This window comes from Odontomachus brunneus, unplaced genomic scaffold (genome assembly GCF_010583005.1).
Source record: "Odontomachus brunneus isolate Ranch 3 - 2012 unplaced genomic scaffold, Obru_v1 Obru_scaffold_001, whole genome shotgun sequence".
In the NCBI taxonomy this organism is placed as follows: Eukaryota; Metazoa; Arthropoda; class Insecta; order Hymenoptera; family Formicidae; genus Odontomachus; species Odontomachus brunneus.
In genome coordinates this window covers 6514839-6533908 of record NW_022639451.1, presented here as the reverse complement: position 1 = coordinate 6533908, position 19070 = coordinate 6514839, and the positions used below count along the sequence as shown (strand labels likewise).

At 39.1% G+C, this 19070-nt stretch overlaps 1 protein-coding gene across 6 annotated transcripts in view; it reads right to left on the bottom strand.

The window, feature by feature from the left end:
- LOC116853897 (probable Ras GTPase-activating protein) overlaps positions 1 to 19070 on the bottom strand; it is a 552848-nt gene that overhangs the window by 262720 nt on the left and 271058 nt on the right. For all 6 annotated transcript variants that reach the window (XM_032835276.1, XM_032835285.1, XM_032835239.1 and 3 more), the window contains one exon: positions 10302 to 10414. In XM_032835276.1, the coding sequence (XP_032691167.1) occupies positions 10302 to 10414 (113 nt within the window). The remainder of the gene's footprint in view (positions 1 to 10301; positions 10415 to 19070) is intronic.

Genomic DNA, 19070 nt, shown 5'->3' with positions numbered 1-19070 from the left:
TATATATATATATATATATATATATATATATATATATATATATATATATATAAAATTGGGACTCAAGGATCGGTCTAAGTATGAAAGGTAGATTCGCCGCGTACGTTAATCGAAGAAAAATTTCGATACGTGCGTTTGACATGCTGAACATAATTATCCTCCCACTATCATATTAATATTATATAATATTAGTATTTAATAGCACTAAAACATCCGTGCTGTACTCCTTATTTGCCTCTTCAATTCTTACTGTTAGAAATGGAAATAATTTATTTCGCTTATTCCCTTACTTCAGCTTCTTACTCCAGCTCTTACTACTTAATTCAGGCTTACTTAATGTGATGTAGACGGGCAAACTTTTATTGAAGTAAGCGAAATAAATTATTTCCATTACGTCTTACTCCTATTTCTTACTCCATCTATTGTAGATCGGGCGTAAGAGACATCAATTATGTTTGCGTTGAAGTGGACATTAATCTATGTTGAAAACGCAATGAGATGCAAAGTGCACGCGTTCATTTTACAATATTCGGAAATGCGCGGATCTTTTGTGTAATTACTACCGACGCAACTTGATTTGACGATACAGCCTGATTTAACAGAAGAAGATCCCTCATCGAATCATCCCGAGTTCATTTGCACGGAAAAAAATCGCGCGGTAAAAGGTCGCGACGATTGTCGTCGAGTCAGCGACGAGAGATTGCGAAGTGTAATAGCCCTGCCTGAAACAATAGAAGCGCAACATTCGCGAAAACAAGTTCGCCCGGCGCGATGCGATATGCTGACATTGAAATAAACTAATCCGACGACGCGTATCACGGGAGTTTCTCTAGGGTTAAAGGCCAACTCCGGGGGATTACTTCTGGCTAAACGAGAAGGACAGCTTCGCGGGAACGGTCCATTGAATGGATTTACTCGGCGAGTTCCGGTTCCCTGACGTTGCACACGGCGGCGTAAACGCGCGGGTTTCGCGTTACAATAGCGACGACTTGGCCGTTCGGCGCGACACGCGTGCAATCGCGTATTCACGTTCGATCCAATCTCTGAAAGCTGAGCTGAGAATCGCATTCAACTGCTGATCCCGAAACACGCGTCGTCAATAACGAGAAAACCGTCCATCGCGCTGTCCGTTTCATTCCCGTATTCGATCGTCGCTTCTTGCGATGCCTCCAGCACCTCTCGTTCGTTCGCGGTCTAGTCGCGTTTGTCTTTACATATAAAAGAAAATTTCTGCACGTATGTTCTCTCTATTAACTCCTAAACTCTTCGACCGATCTGTATCGAATTTTGCATAGTTACTCTCAAGAAAACATAGGCTACATGAAACCTGGTCACCTCATCTTCTCCTCTTGATTTCACTCTTTGACACTTTGTCATACATCCAAAAAAAAGTATTCTATGTACAAAGTGAATTTTCCTCTAACCCCATGTTCTAAAAGAAATATCTTACAGAAAGCATATTCATCTTTCATCAAAGGGAACTTTGCTCATCGTGCATTTATGAGATATTATTCTAATTGTGTTTCTCTATATCAAGAGGAATATGTTAATTTGAAGCACAATGTCGTTTTACATGCAGTACGAGAGACGCGAAGAACTATTGTTTCGCTGCGTACTGTCGTGTACGATTGAAACCAAGCGCCACGCTTAGAGCTTCCACCGTCAATTCACTGTCGACGTTTCAATCAAATTGAAATCGTCAAGCCAACGTCAGTTTGATATCATTTTGACGTTAATCAACGAATCATTTTTCACTGGGTATATAGATGTCACAAACATAAAGTCTTAAATAGCTCAGTGGGAAGAGCGGTTGTCTGACAAGCGGGGAAGAACCTGGAGTTCGATCCCAGCCGAGTCTAATGTTTTTCATCTCATATGGTATTAAAGTGGACATCTACAGATACACACAAGCACCCCGGTCAAAGTTTTCTGATCTTTCTTTCGTGTGGATGCGATAAAATTTATTAAAATTTATTTCCGAAGAAATATTTTTGAGTCGAAGTAATATATAAGAGAACATTTAGATTAAGAACAAATAGATTTGCACTGTACATTCAATATGAAATTCCTCTATCTTTAAGAATTGTGTTTAAGATTATTTTTCTCTTGATTTCAAAGCAATCCTCTTGAGGCCATATATAAGAATAAAATTCTCTAAGATTTTGAGAATTCCACTTCTATTAAAATAATTTTTTTTTGGGTGATCACTAGTTCGTCATTTTTCACTGGGTATATAGATGTCACAAACATGAAGTCTTAAATAGCTCAGTGGGAAGAGCGGTTGTCTGACAAGCGGGGAAGAACCTGGAGTTCGATCCCAGCCGAGTCTAATGTTTTTCATCTCATATGGTATTAAAGTGGACATCTACAGATACACACAAGCACCCCGGTCAAAGTTTTCTGATCTTTCTTTCGTGTGGATGCGATAAAATTTATTAAAATTTATTTCCGAAGAAATATTTTTGAGTCGAAGTAATATATAAGAGAACATTTAGATTAAGAACAAATAGATTTGCACTGTACATTCAATATGAAATTCCTCTATCTTTAAGAATTGTGTTTAAGATTATTTTTCTCTTGATTTCAAAGCAATCCTCTTGAGGCCATATATAAGAATAAAATTCTCTAAGATTTTGAGAATTCCACTTCTATTAAAATAATTTTTTTTTGGGTGATCACTAGTTCGTCATTTTTCACTGGGTATATAGATGTCACAAACATGAAGTCTTAAATAGCTCAGTGGGAAGAGCGGTTGTCTGACAAGCGGGAAGAACCTAGGTTCGATCTTAACCGAGTCTGATATTTTTCATCTCATATGGCATTAAAAGTGGATATCTATGGATACACACAAGCACCTCTCGGTCAAAGTTTTCTGATCTTTCTTTCGTGTGGACGCGATAAAATTTATTAAATCCGAAGAAATATTATTGAGTTAAAGTAATATACAGGGTGTCCCGAAACTACCGGATGTTATTTTAATGGCAGATTCTTTAGAACATTTTAAAACGAAAACTTCGGTACAAAAATGTCGAGGCTATAATAGTTTTCAAACAGGAAGCGATTATATTTCACCAATAACAAGGATGAGATTTCGCGCGCTCAGGTACGCCGAAATGACAAGTGATAAAGATGCCACACGCAGTATAGAATAGTGGACGCCTTCATGGTAATAATTGATCGATACTTTGACAGATTAAGTTGAAATGTCATTTATACTTGAATCATATTTAAGATATCTTACAACTGTTATTCATATAAAAAATATAGTAATGCAATGCGTAGAGAAGCAGCAAAACATATTATGACAATGTTATTGTAAATTTATACAATAATCATGATATCGTAAAAAAAGTGACATTCATAGGAGCAACTTTATCACTTATCATTTCCACGTGCCTCAGCGCGCGAAATCTCAACCCTGTTATTGGTGAAATATAATCGCTTCCCGTTTGAAAACTATTATAGCCTCGACATTTTTGTATGAGTTTTCGTTTAAAATATTCTAAAGAATCTGCTATTAAAATAACATCCAATAGTTTCGGGACACCCTGTATAAGAGGAAATTTAGATTAAGAACAAATAGATTTGCACTGTACATTCAATATGAAATTCCTTTATCTTTAAGAATTGTGTTTAAGATTATTTTTCTCTTGATTTCAAAGCAATCCTCTTGAGGCCACATATAAGAGTAAAATCCTCTAAGATTAATGCGTCATCTACAATGGCAGTAGAAGTAGTAGTAAGAAATAAACAGTAAACAAATTGACCAATTCCATTCTCACGATTCAAAAATAATCAATTGTGATTGGTCCATTTACTTACTGCTTATTTATTACTACTACTCGTATTGCCATTGTAGACTACGCATTAGAGAATTTCACTTCTATTAAAATTATTTTTTTTGGGTGTAACCCGGCCAGGTGAGTTTAATCTAGTTTCAGATCAAATCAAAGAGAGATGATAACGAAATTAAAGTTAAAATAATTTCCAGACAGAAGAATAACTCCGATCGTGAACACATTTTGAACCGAAAATACACAGAAACATTTAATAAAAACGGTTTATTTAATTTGTCGTACAAACTGAAAATACGAAAGCAGGCAAGGCGCTGATGGCGCTCGTGAAAAGCCGCGTCGCCGACGTCGTTACCGAGAAAAATCCCTTTTCACAAGGGAAGAACTACTCGAGGCACTCTCCGGAACGGTTGCCTTGTATACACGAATAACTTCGTGAAGCTCTCTCGCGCGAAATACGAGTAGGAGTGCTTCACGTGGTAAATTCCGCGGGAGTTTCAGACGACTTTAAATGCATGATGACTACCGCTTATGTCAGCTAAAGAATGCTATCGTGAAATTAAAACGACAGAACAACACGAGATGTGTCCGCAGTTGGTAGGTCAGGTGCTTCCAAAATCTTCGTGCAAACTTTACAGAAAGCATAAAGCAAAAGGATACGCTCCTTTTTGTTTCCTCCTTTTCATTTCTTGAAAAGTATCAAGCTTGAAAAAAGAAAAAAAACATACTTTGTGCATCTTCTCCGCGTCTTTTAAGTCTGTTTAAGGCAATCTAAAATTTTACTAATTAAATAAAACTCACTAAAATTAATAAGAAATATTACAGTTTTTATTTTTATGGCAATTTAAGACAGTGTTTGAGACGGACTTGTAGTTTTATGTGTCGTGTAAGTTTACTTTGGACTGTTTAGAATCGGAACGGTATTTGGAGCTAAATTCTATTTGTCGAGAAAGAGGAGAACAAAGAATCAGGATTACTTTAAAATGTACGCGAAAGCACATATCCATAAATGCGATTACGATCATGCAAGTGCTTTCTTAGCATAGTTTCGTCGCGAATGTATTATCCGGCGTGCTGGTTTTATGATGGATATTATTATCGTTACAAAATACTGCGGATGGACGCGCACACAGACACTGCATCGCCGAGCGCAGTCGTAAATATTCGTTAATATTTGAAATAGCGTCTCTGGTAATATCGATCGCGTGAAGAATCCCTGTAAACGTGCTGGCGCGGGAAAGCCTCGGATCGGAGGAAAGCAGCTCTTGAGCCGTGTGCCGGAGAGATAATACGCTCCTCGAAGTAACGGCCGGAGGTTCACATCGTGAGGGGTTATAGAAGGGCCGCAGAAAGAAATTGGGAAGCCGAGGCTCGACGGTATGAAAGAGAAAGAGAGAGAGAGACATGGGACAGGGACCAAGGGGATTTCGAGACACGAGTTTTCCGTTATCTCTCGCCCGCGTCTTTATATACTGAAAACAAAATTTGACGGAACCAAAATTTAGTTAAAATAAGATCGACCAAATGTTTGGTAATTACAATCAAAAAATTTCAATGCCGTTTTTTGCCTTACTTTCTAATATATTTATCTAGTCACTGAGCAAAGCAAAATAGCGGCAATTGAATTTTTTGGTTGTAATTATCAAACATTTGATTTATCCCATCTTAACTAAATTCTGATTTCGTCAACTAAATCCTTTTTTCAGTGTATTTTTCCGACTACGCCAGCGAGTCTCATCTCGTCAATTAGAAATTAACGATAAAAAATCTAATTGAGGCGAATAGTTTGTTCAACACGAAGTGAAAAATTTAATATTCACTCGAACTTGCGCACTGAAAAAAGGATTTCGTTGTCGAAGCGAGAATTTAGTGTCTCAAAAAATCAAAATTTGATTAAAATGGGATCAACCAAATATTTTGACAATAAAAAATTCAACTGGGCCTCTTGGGTGTTTTGCTTTCTCACTAATACATCCTATTTTGGACACAAGTAAAAAGCATAATAATGTCAACATCAAATCGTATGTGCCAAATATTTTAGTTTCAAATATAAACATAATTTTTCCAATGCGATGATACTTCATTTTGTACTCGTATAAAAAAAATTATGCTCGAATTTCTGCCGCCGTAAGAGAGAAGCGCAACTACTTACAACATGTGTAATTTGCAACTTCGACATTTTCATGGCAGCTCGTGCGATATCACGAGCTGCCATGAAAATGCGAAACGGAAGACTCTAAACATTCGTCGCTGATCGATCACGCGAAGTAGTTTACATAATTTCGTTACATGATCGTGAAACATCACGCTCGAATTTTTGCCGCCACGGAGGAGAAGTCCGGTCGCTGGCAACGCGTGTAATTTGCAAGATCAACATTTTCATGGCAGTTCAGGTGATTTTACCTGAATATGAAGCGCGAGACTCTAAACATTTGTTGCTGATCGATCACGCGAAGTAGTTTACATAATTTCGTTACATGATCGTAAAACATCGCGCTCGAACTTTTGCCGCCGCAGAAGAGAAGTCCAATCGCTTGCAACGCGTGTAATTGGCGAGTTCGTCACTTTGTTGACAGCTCGGGCTCATTTTATGTGTTTGTACATCGCTAGGAGCCGGAAACTGTTCTCTCGCGTCTACATAGCTGCCTACTCGCTTTGCCGAGCGACAGAGAGACGTCGAGTGCGCGCTCTCTCCTTACTATTTGTATAAATAATATTTAACGACGACGTTGCGGGCTATTTTACGGCGTCGTCGGACAACTCTCGTCGTCATCACACTCGAAGCAGACTCCTCTCCGGGAACACTCGGGGAGCAGATGTCGCGCGCAGACGGAATTCAGACAATCGCGGCGCGAGTGTTGAAAATACGTCTAAAAATACGTCCGCGAGGATTACGGGACCGAATTCGCGCAACTCACGGTTCGTTCGCGGCAAAAAGTGCGCACGCGTGTATTCGCAACGTTGTGCGTTATTGTACGTGCGGAAATAAACCGAACGGCACATCTCGAGTCGCCTGCTGCTGCCGGCGCTGTAACATGTTGGCGGCTACCAACGTTGCGCTTTTCTTTTTCTTCACGGATTCTCTTCGAGGAACGCGGTCTCCGGTAGCGCGTACTGGCCGATCCAGCGGATAATCCGCGTGTAACGTTATTATTCGCAGCGATCCGCGGAGTCTTCGCGCATCTCCGCTCTCTCGCGTCAGTCAGCGGAGAGTGTAAACTTTCTAATCGAATTAGAGGTCGGCGTCCTACACGCCGCGGTGTTTCAACCGAACGGGTTCGCCAATTTGCGAATATCCCGTAAAGAACGAGACGAGATGGCGATTCTCTCCCCGCAAACAATGTCTTCGAAGAAATTGAAACTGCGCGCGCGGTTTCTCGCCTGCGCGGTGATGCCGCGGCGCGAAAGTTCGATCGTTTTTCTCGTTCCTCGCGACTATTACTACACTGAGAGAAGAATTTAGTAAATATTATCAAAATTTGGTTACTATTACTAAATGGTAGACGTAAATATAGCGGACCAAAGCTATGGCAATACTTATTAATTTAGTTCTGTAAAATAAATTATTTATTTGATAGAAATAAAATTTATTTTCTTCCAGAATATATTTGGTAAATAAAACTTATTGAATAGTTGAGCAAAATAAACGATTTTGTAATAGTTACAACATTTTTGGTAGGTTCAACCAACCATCTATAATAATAGATAGTGAAACGATGTAATAGCTGCAAATGAATGAATTTTTCCTTGTGCTGCAACAAAACATACTTATATTGGTAACAAAATAGAACTCGTACCTACTGAATTCTTTATTACATGGGATATAACAATTTCATAACAATTATCAAATATCTGTTCATAACTGTAATATATTTCATATTAAATATTTAACATTAAGTAACTATTACTAAATTATTTAATTGATGTTACTGTGAATGCAATTACGTCATATTCCCGATCTATTAAATATTTGGTAATTATTATCATATTTAGTATTAGTTACTAAGGATTCAATGAATTTCTGTAACTAAATGCAGTTTGTTATAGTTACCAGTCTTTTCTCTCAGTGTAGTTCCGCGAAACTCTCTGCCCATCGTGGTCTACACTGAGAAAAAAAAGTCTAGTGATAGATAGAAACGCGCGCGCACATCTGGTTAAACGTTTCAGTCCCTACAGATATTTGGTAATGATAATCAAATATAGTAGTCATTACCAAATATAATCGCCGTGATAATAATTACAAAATAAGTAATAAATCAATCTTCAATTAGTTGATCTAATGATTTGCTAATTAATACTAAATAATTTGGTAATAATTACTAAATAGTTTGATAATTACCAAACTATTTGGATCTATTCTAAGGTATTGTGTCAGTCTAGGGGAAAGTATTATTAAACAATACAGTTTTATTTAACAAATTTCTTGGTGATACGTACCACATAAAGTAGTAATAATTACCAAGCCTTAATAAAAGATACCAAGTCTTGCTAAAATTATTTGCTAATACTTACCAAATTATTTGATTATATGCGAATTGGAATTTTACCACACATTTTTTTACAAACTAGTGATCACCCAAAAAAAAATTATTTTAATAGGAGTGGAATTCTCAAAATCTTAGAGAATTTTATTCTTATATATGGCCTCAAGAGGATTGCTTTGAAATCAAGAGAAAAATAATCTTAAACACAATTCTTAAAGATAGAGGAATTTCATATTGAACGTACAGTGCAAATCTATTTGTTCTTAATCTAAATGTTCTCTTATATATTACTTTGACTCAAAAATATTTCTTCGGATTTAATAAATTTTATCGCACCTACACGAAAGAAAGATCAGAAAACTTTGACCGGAGTGCTTGTGTATATCTGTAGATGTCCACTTTAATACCATATGAGATGAAAAACATTAGACTCGGCTGGGATCGAACTCCAGGTTCTTCCCCGCTTGTCAGACAACCGCTCTTCCCACTGAGCTATTTAAGACTTCATGTTTGTGACATCTATATACCCAGTGAAAAATGACTCGTTGATTAACGTCAAAATGATATCAAACTGACATTGGCTTGACGATTTCAATTTGATTGAAACGTCGACAGTGAATTGACGGTGGAAGCTCTAAGCGTGGCGCTTGGTTTCAATCGTACACGACAGTACGCAGCGAAACAATAGTTCTTCGCGTCTCTCGTACTGCATGTAAGACGACATTGTGCTTCAAACATATTCCTCTTGATATAGAGGAACACAATTAGAATAATATCTCATAAATGCACGATGAGTGGTTCCCTTTAATGAAAGATGAATACACTGAGAAAGATTTAGTAAATATTACTAAAATTTGGTTACTATTACTAAATGGTAGACGTAAATATAGCGGGCCAAAGCTATGGCAATACTTATTAAAATAAATTATTTATTTGACAGAAGTAAAATTTATTTGCTTCCAGAATATATTTGGTAAATAAAACTTATTGAATAGTTGAGCAAAATAAGCGATTTTGTAATAGTTACAACATTTTTGGTAGGTTCAACCAACCATCTGTAATAATAGATATTGAAACGATGTAATAACTGCAAATAAATAAATTTTTCGTTGTGCTGCAACAAAACATACTTATACTAGTAACAAAATAGAACTCGTACCTACTGAATCTTTTATTATATGGGATATAACAATTTCATAACAATTATCAAATATCTGTTCATAACTGTAATATATTTCATATTAAATATTTAACATTAAGTAACTATTACTAAATTATTTAATTGATGTTACTGTGAATGCAATTACGTCATACTCCCGATCTATTAAATATTTGGTAATTATTATAATATTTAGTATTAGATACTAAGGATTCAACGAATTTCTATAACTAAATGCAGTTTGTTATAATTACCAGTCTTTTTTCTCAGTGTATACTTTCTGTAAGATATTTCTTTTAGAACATGGGGTTAGAGGAAAATTCACTTTGTACGTAAAATTTTTTTTTTTTGGGTGATATCTTATCAACGCAGTTGATAACGTTGATAGCATCCCCTAGAATAGATAGTTCATAGCGTCTCCTAGAATCTTACTGCGAAACGTGTATCAAGAGAAAGCGCACACTAAAAAGATCAATTTTGGAATTAAAATATTTAGTAAATACAATTTAATTGGCACAACCATGTTTTTTATTGATATCAAGTATTATTTTAACAGACTGGTGTCATGCAATATTGAAAAAGCAAAACACATAAAACGGCAATGAAATTTATTGGTTGTGATTACGGCATTTAGTGTCGATCCCATTTTACCAACCAAATTTTCGCTTCGATAACAAAATCCGTTTTTTAGTGCACGTGTAACGAACAGCAGCGGTTTAAAGTCGTATATCCGACGCGCCTTACTACGTCGTACGAAAGAAAAAGAGAGAGAGAGATGGATAACAGAAAAGTAGAGAACAGAATGGCCGCGGGACGGATAAATCCGGAGAAAATCGGAAAGGCTTTTAGGGAAAAAATACTCACCGCCATGTCCTCGCTTCTGTAAGCCGTGAGGGTTTGCTCGTCCTGCAGGAGGACGCAGTAACAAGGTTCCCAGCATGCCTCGTTGGCGGCTTCGCCGACGCAGCATTCGGCCTCTGCAAAAGAGAAAGATGGTCCCTCATGAATAATCTCGGCAAATAGACGAGCACCGACAACGACGACGACAACATACGACGATGAGGAAGAGGAGGATGACGTCCATTGTGCGTGTCGTCTTACTACGAGAGTGAAGTCATCGGTGATTCGCAAGGATAATAGACCGGGCATCAATTATCCTGGTGGAGGAGGTCGACAGAGAGGGTGAACGAGAAGGGGAGAGCGCGAGCAGAGAAATCGTCAGCGATGACCGATCGGGTTGTATGCACTTCCGCGAGCGGAGATATCGATCGCTTTTCCACGATCGCAGCGGAATCGCGGTTGTAATTTGCAGAAATAATATGTACTGGGAACAGCGTAATAATACGGCTATCTTGCATGTTGCAGGCTAAAGGAAAATAACCGCGGGCAGGTCCGTAATAATTCGCAAGTGTTACCATGATGTGGGAACGCTGCGCGAGAGCAAAAAGGAGTAGACGTTAAGGAACAAAACTGCAGAGTTTTTTTTTGTTTCCTTTCTCACTCGTTTTACAAATGCGAATATTTGATTTACGGTCGCGGGGGAGGCGATAAGCTGTATACCAAAAAAGCGAGTGAAAATGCACGGAAAGAAAGATTTGGTTGGATTAATCAAATTTCTGGTGAAATATAAACAAACCAGAAATTCCGTTAAAGTTATTAAAATTCTGTTGAAGTTAACCAGAAATCTTGTTAACTTGAACAGAACTCTAATAATTTCAACCGAAAATTCGTTCATATTTTACCAGAAACTTATTTTACTCCAATCTCTGTTTTGTCTTCCATGCAATAGTAAAAAGGAAAAAAAAGACGTCAGTTTAATTTCTTTATTGTTAAAACTACTTGAAATTGTTAAATAAAACATTTTCTGTCTAACAATTTTATTTTAATTACTAATTTTTTACTAACTCGCGATCAGGCGTGTTTCGGGAAGGAACGCAAATGGCAACCGAACACGAGTGGGAAGGACCAAAAATTTTGTTGTCTATAAAGTTTTTTCGCTTTTACATAACAGTGTTAAGTCGCTGAAATCGCAGACTTCATCGTGAGAGCGAGATATTGAAGAAGGCCGACTGAAACACCTCGGAAACTAACACACGAGAGTTAAACTCTCGGCGAAGGCATCGGGTCCAATGCACGTTAGCCGAGGGACAAAGTTTCCCACCTCCATCTGCGTTCCCGAAGCCTGAGCGCGCATCGGAACCCTTCAATCTTCCATTACATATAATTCAGAGTTGATTGATGCCCCGCAAGAGATTGAAACAACCGCCATTCCGCGGAGTTTATCTTCGCGAGTCTCTATACTTGAGCGATCGCTCAGCCGCGTGCAGTACTTTGACCATGATTTATGATGGACGCGCGTAACCGTCCAAGATTTATGCACAGACGCGTAACAACATTATCCAGAACACATCCTTGCGTGACGGAAGCAAGAACGCATTATGGCCGCGAAACGACGACGCGAGCCGATGTCGCGAGCTCGTCGCGCATCTTTCCCGACGGGAACGAATTCCCCGTCGTTGGAAAATCGTTGCCGTCGTTCACCACGATCGTATGATCGACGTACTCATAGTTAGGCAGTACTTAAGGAACTTTCTAAACACGCGATCGCGTTCAGTAAGATGACCAGACGTTTTCCCCGGAACAGTTCCGAAATTTTTCGAATGTTATTCCGGTCCCAGATTCGACCAAACTGTCCTGGTTTAAAAAACTTTTGAAATGCTTCTGACAAAGAAAGATCTTTTCAAAAAGATTTACAGTTCTGATAAACACAGTAGCTTTGCTTCTTTTCAATTTTAAATAAAAATAGCAATAGTTCTATCTTAGCAATAGTTATGTTTTTACTGCATGCAGCAATTACTTTTTACTGCTGCATGCACTTTATTGTTTTTCAGTAATTTTTCAAAGTATATAAGTAACTTGTAATGACTTTTTATCCCTCTACCTTTCTCTACTCGACACATTCACGAACTACTCCGGATACGGGGCTGGGAAATATAATCACCTTAGTTCAGTCACGCGGTTCTCTTGCAAGCTGTGCGTTGTAACACGCAACACAGCGCAGCGAAACACGAGCGACGTCTCGTTCGCAAGTGTGTGTGAGTCACATGCAATTTTCTCTGTGATTGTCGCATAATTCCACGAGCAAGAATGGAAATCGATGGAAAGAAAAAATAAAGAGAACAATAAAGCCTGAGCATTTTTATTATGCTAGAACTTACTCAATTTTTCTAATCATCTTCTAATCATTATGTTCGGTCATACAATATAATACAATATGCCAGACTAAGCTGTCAGGATGACAGATTAGCCGAACAATCAACAGCCATAATGTATCAAACCAGATAGACAAGTGTGCATAATTTTGACAACTTTATTACTCGATTTACTCGATTTGTAAGAATTGCATCTCATTGTGAATAGCTCACATGGCAGTCATACCTGTCTCATAGAATGATGACACAGAAAGAGAGAAACAAAAGGCAGAAGAGAATGATCGAAAGAGGGAGATCAAATGCCTATAGAGGCAGTGAAATCAATAGATGAAATGGGTACCGTTTTAAAGATCTCGACAAGCTGAAAATTTTGGTACCTATCTCAAGTTCATCCGATTTTTCGTTCCGGAAATACAGCGTTTCAAAAATCTGATTTCCGTTACGGTTTTTAATTTATAGAAAATGTTAGCGAAAATCCAGATGTTCCAGTTGGAATTCCAACAGCTATTTGGCACTTTATCAAAATGATATATTTTTTTCTTGAAAAGTAGGCACTCTCAGTTTTCCAACGCGCCCTTAATCGTTCCGAAATTCCAACGCTAACATTTTCTATAAATTAAAAACTGTAACGGAAATCAGATTTTTGGAACGCTGTATTTCCGGAACGAAAAATCGGATCAACTTGAGATAGGTACCAAAATTTTCAGCTCGTCGAGGGATCCGATTCTTGACGGTGTGCGAATGAGATACGCATGCGAAAATCTACAGTATACGTTACGTGAACTATATATTTTCGCATGCGTATCTTATTCGCATACCGTCAAGAATCGAGCGCGAGATCTTTAAAACGTTACCCATTTCATCTATTGATTTTACTGCCTCAAAATGAGGCACATTTTGGCTACCCTCTTTATTCAAAACAAAATATCATGTGGAACGTAATCTGAGTGCAGCTTTCACTGTTGCATAAGTTATAACAAAAACTGAGGGTTAATCAATTAATACAAATTGAATGGTTAATTATTACAATATAGTATATTTGCTTCATTAGTGTAATTAAAGAAAGTTGTAAAGTTTCTATCACTGATTGTCTCACGTCGTAATAATCATGAAAGTTTACCTGGGAACTCAAGCACGATGCGAACGACTAGAAAGATCAGTGAGTTTTGGCCTGGTGAGTGTTACGACTTTATTGAAGCTTAGCGTATGCGAAAATTACGAAGTGACTCAACTGAGAAATCAGAGAAAAGCGATTTGGCGGGCGGACGCGAGCCGATGTGCCGACGTCGACGCAAATATAAACGTCTTGGAACATTTTGCGAAGCGTACCTCCTCTCCTTTGATCTAACCGGTTTGTTGAAAGCTTTCATTTTCATATGGTGCGCGCGGAAGGTCGGCTGCAGAAACGTGGCTGTAATCGGAGCGCGGACGGAGCGTGCAAGTATGTATCGATTTCGGCCGGTATCGGTAGCGTGTTGTTCTTGCTTCGGTATCCTTCGGATACCGAAGATCAAACGAGCGAAAATACGAGCGAAAATACGAGCGGGAAGATGAAGGCACAAAGCGACGAGTTTAATGAAAAATTATTTGTAGCGACGGGGCGGCAGAGAAACGCGCGAGCTAAATGTATAATAGGAATAATTTAATTTCGCGCAAAACACAAGGGAATACGCCAAGAATCAATGTTGCGCTTGATATTACTTGATTAATATCGCGAGAAATATCCACACGGCAGTGCGCTATTCGATCTTACGCTTCGCTCTTGTCGGTAACGCGCGCGACTTTGAAAATGTCCTCGAAAGCACAGTGTTGAGTCATTTCTCACCGTGGTGTTGCAAAAAAATCGCGTGAACATGATCGATATGAAATTATGAGGCACTTGATGGCGCCCTCCATTCCCGTGTCTTCTTGCGTTTCTAGTGCGCTGAAAAATGTAATTTGCCGCAGTCGATTACGTCATCCATTATCGAGCGCGAGCGCTCGCAACGGCGCGGAATTCGATCTTTAAAGTGCAAGAAAGTAATTCGCGATATAAACGTAGAATGTAATCGTATTTCAAAATTTGCGGAAGCGTACACTGTAAAATTTAAGATAAACCACATGGCAATATAAATGTGTCTCTAACGTCAGTACATTTATTATTTATTACTCACATATAATTAAAATCATCAATTATTGTTATAATTATTATTATTATAGTTTATAATTACCGTTTGCAATTTATTATTTCTCTCAATTATATTTCCTGTCGCTTTAATCGAAATTGCATTTCCCATTTCATGCAGCATTATTATTTATTCATTTATCACAAAATTGCAAGTCGCCGCGTGCTAATTTCCTACGGCTCAATCGAGTGATATTTGGCACTCGTCGACGATCGGGGTGTCCCGTGCTAATTTTGCAATTAGCAATTGTAATTCAACAAACACCGATTCTGAACGAAAAAATCAACCTCTGCGCGCTAATGAGAACACGCGCGTTTAAATAGCTGAACGTGTAAAACGAACGGTCCCCGCAGAAATAACGCGCTGACAGACCGAGAATCGACCGCTAACCACGTGGTTGGTAATTGCAGGACGAACGGAGAAACGACGGAGATCTGTCGCGACCAGCATAGAGGCCGGCCATGTGCGAAGTGGCGCGTCCTCGATGTGTTTCCTATGCACACAAGAAACGGTACACGCGCGCGTGCGCGTCGATGACTTCACGGCTATTATCGCCGACGTGCTATTTATCGCGTTTTATTTGCAATAACTTTTAATGACACACCCGCTAGCAAGTGGTTATGCCGACGCACTACGACTGCCATCCGTCGGCTGCCGTTCAACGTTCGCACCGCGACGTTGTGTACTTCAATTTGTAGCGCAGCGAGCAGCAGGTATTAGCGGTCTGCCGTAAGTATAGATGTCTGCGGCCAGGAGAGAAGCCCATACGGGCTTGGCGGGCCGCGCCGCTGTTGATACCGTTGAATTCTGCGGTACGCCCGTTTAGACGGACGCAGGCGTTAATTGCGACCGGCATACGGTGTGCACACTCGACGAACATGAAGTCTGGAATGCAACTTGCGGGGGGAACGCTTCCTCTCCAGCGCGCCATTCTCCTTCAGTCGTGATCTACGGTTGGACGTCAATGAGAGGAAAGCTCGAATCATATTGACGCTTCTTCTTCTCTGTTTACAAAGCGTGAGATCAAAGGACTCATTATTTCATCTCGTGCCGCAAGTGTCGTGCCACTTGCTTAGGTTAGAAAGGCCAGACATGCGCGACTAGGACATACCGCGCGCATACGCGAGAAAATCACTCTATTATTAATTATTATTATTATACTATTATTATTAAGTCTGTATAAGTTAGAGTGAGACAAATATATTTTATCTCACTTTAACTTATTTTATTAGTGTAGCCAAAAAGAATAAACCAAATAGATCAACACTAGTCCAGGTTGCAGATTTCGCCGAGCATTATTGCTTGGAACACATTTTGAACGAACGTTTTTCTGTTTTCTCAGTAACTTTCCCAAAATTTGAAGAATAATTTTCCCACTTCTGGAAATCGCTATATTATTAATTATTATTATTATACTATTATTATTAAGTCTGTATAAGTTAGAGTGAGACAAATATATTTTATCTCACTTTAACTTATTTTATTAGTGTAGCCGAAAAGAATAGACCAAATAGATCAACACTAGTCCAGGTTGCAGATTTCGCCGAGCATTATTGCTTGGAACACATTTTGAATGAATGTTTTTCTGTTTTCTCAGTAACTTTCCCAAAATTTGAAGAATAATTTTCCCACTTCTGGAAATCGCTCTCTGAAGGTTGGGTCTGTATTGGTAACAAACTGAGTAAACACAAAGTATCATCGATGTTACGTCAGCTTAATCGTATATTACGTAACTGTTACTTTGTTATATAATAAAGTAACAGTTACATAATATACTATATGATTGAGCTGACATTGTAATATGGATGATACTTTGTGTCTACTGGGAAGTCTCTTTTTCGTGTATGCGCCTTGCTGATAACGCTGGTCCAGGTTGCACATCGAGTACTATTGCCTGAAGCACCACTTTGGGATATCATTGAAAGTCTACCGTAATGAAACGCTCATTAAACCAGCAGATATAACATTGCTGATGCAACTAAAATTAGTATATAATAGCACGCTGAATTTCTCTCAGCGTAAAAAGCAGAAAAATACACTAAAATATCTGAAAATTTATTTGTGGGATCTAAAGCTCTTCTCTCAGCGTGAAAAGTAGAAAAATACATTGAAACAAATTTATTTGTGAAATTTAAAGTTTCTGTGAATCAAGTTTATATCTAGCAAATACATTTTCAAATATTTTTGTTCAGTGTATATTAAAATATCTTCTCTAGAAGTTTACATTAAATTTGAAGCGTTCCAAGATATTGCGACAAAAATGCGATAAAAATATCATTGTTGAGACGCATCTTAAATGCGGAAAAAAAAGAAATACTCGCTAGAATTCTTCTCTATACACATCACCGTCATAAATTCCTACTACTTCTGAGACAATTAATTTTCACTAAATTAAACGCGTCGCTGAGGCCAGCCTTATATATTTTTTTCCCTGAGTCCACGCGAAAATGCTTTGCGCACAGAGGAGAACTGGCGGGACTTCTCGTTGCGCTTTCCAAGAGCTCGTATATATTTTCGCGATGCTTTTGACATGCAAGTTTTACGACGTTTCGGGCATGAAGCCGCCGTTCTTTTCGGGATAGACTTCATCGAAATGTAAAGTCCCGAGGAGGTGTCACATAAATCGAAGTGCAATGACGCAGATGCTGTTATACACCCTCTCGATAAGAGGGGGATGACATCGTCATCCCGTTTTATTACTGCCGCGCGCGTCCGTGATTTCGCGCGAATATTGAAAAATATATCCGCGCCGCCGCGCGGAAACTACCCCTATTCTCGCGGGTACCATCGCGAAAAGTTCCTAAATGATTAGTCTCGCTTGGCAGTAAATTTTTTTCGTTACTTCTCCGCCGCCATCGCGGCTTTTTCCATAATGGACGCTCCCGTATTCCGGCGTGCGCGATATCGCATTACTTTTATAACCGACGAAATTGTTCGCCCTGCCCCGGAGCACTCGCGGCACTTTACGGTTCTCGCGAAACTTTCGTACATATCCGTGCCTCTGTGCGTCTCTCTCTCTCTCTCTCTCTCCCTCCCCTTTCTCTTCCTCTCTCTCTTTCTCTCGTTTTCCTCTCTGACCCTCCGCCGCGTCGGATATACCGCGCCTGCGGCGAGGTTGCAGTTAGTTTTCCATTACTCCTTTTTCGTTGAATCCAGAGAAAGTACGGCGTTTCGGCGCGGCTCACCGTAATCAACGAGAAACAACATCTGTACTTAGGAACTCGAATCGCCGACAGTTGTCGGGCTGTTCCGAAACGGTCGCCCGCGATACGCGCCTGCAATCGCGCGTCTCTCTGTGATCCCACTAATAATTCTCACCAGAGATGTAATTACGAGTCGCGGAGGAGAGTTTCGTCAGAGCATTTGACCTCATTCTTCTTCTTCGTGACGTACAGAAGCACATTGTTGTCGCGGTAATCACGGAACTTCGTGAAATATCTAATGGATGTTTCAGGAATGCATCAGATGTTCTTTTCCTCAATCTTTAGTAAGAAAGAAATTATATTCCAATTGTTCACTCTTTTATATTAGATTTATTCAGATGGGCCGCTTGTTCAAAGTGTAATCCCTAATTGTCTTCGAGCGATGCTTGTGCTTGTATACCGCTCTTCATTATAGTCTGCGCCTCATAGTCTTCTTTTAATACACTTTCATGAGTAGTCGGTAGTAGACCTCTCAAGATAAAAGTCCCCGTCAAGATGCACTTCCTCTCTTTGCTCTCTCACAAAGTGTTCGTGCAAAATATCTTGTCACTTCGGGCCGATACTTCCGCCCGGTGCCCGGGGAAATGGAAGCTCCGGGCATCAAGTTTCAAGTATCAATTCCTCAAGGTTATATTGGAAGTTACTGAGCTCATCAGCGCTCTTCGACCCCGACGAAGCGCAGTCGAAGACGCCAACAAGCGAAACGCGACTCTCGTCGCGATTTTCAATATTACGGATCCAAATTGTCCCTGCACTTTCGCACCTTGGGGGCGAAGGGAAACGATATCCATCTGTTGTTCGGTTTCTCCTCGGCTATTATTAGGACCTTAACTTAGTTCCCGCCCGCAAATGTTAGATGGCAATGCAAACAGTTCTAGTAGTCATTACTAACGAAACAGGTAGTTTGTGATTAATTTCGACATTTCTCGATAACATTCAGTCAGCATACACAATTATTTTCCTAAACAACAATTTCTTTTGCTTTGTGAAAAATGGAACGCGATAAAGTGTTTTTTCGACATGTGCTTTTGCACTATTTTGATTTGAAAAAAA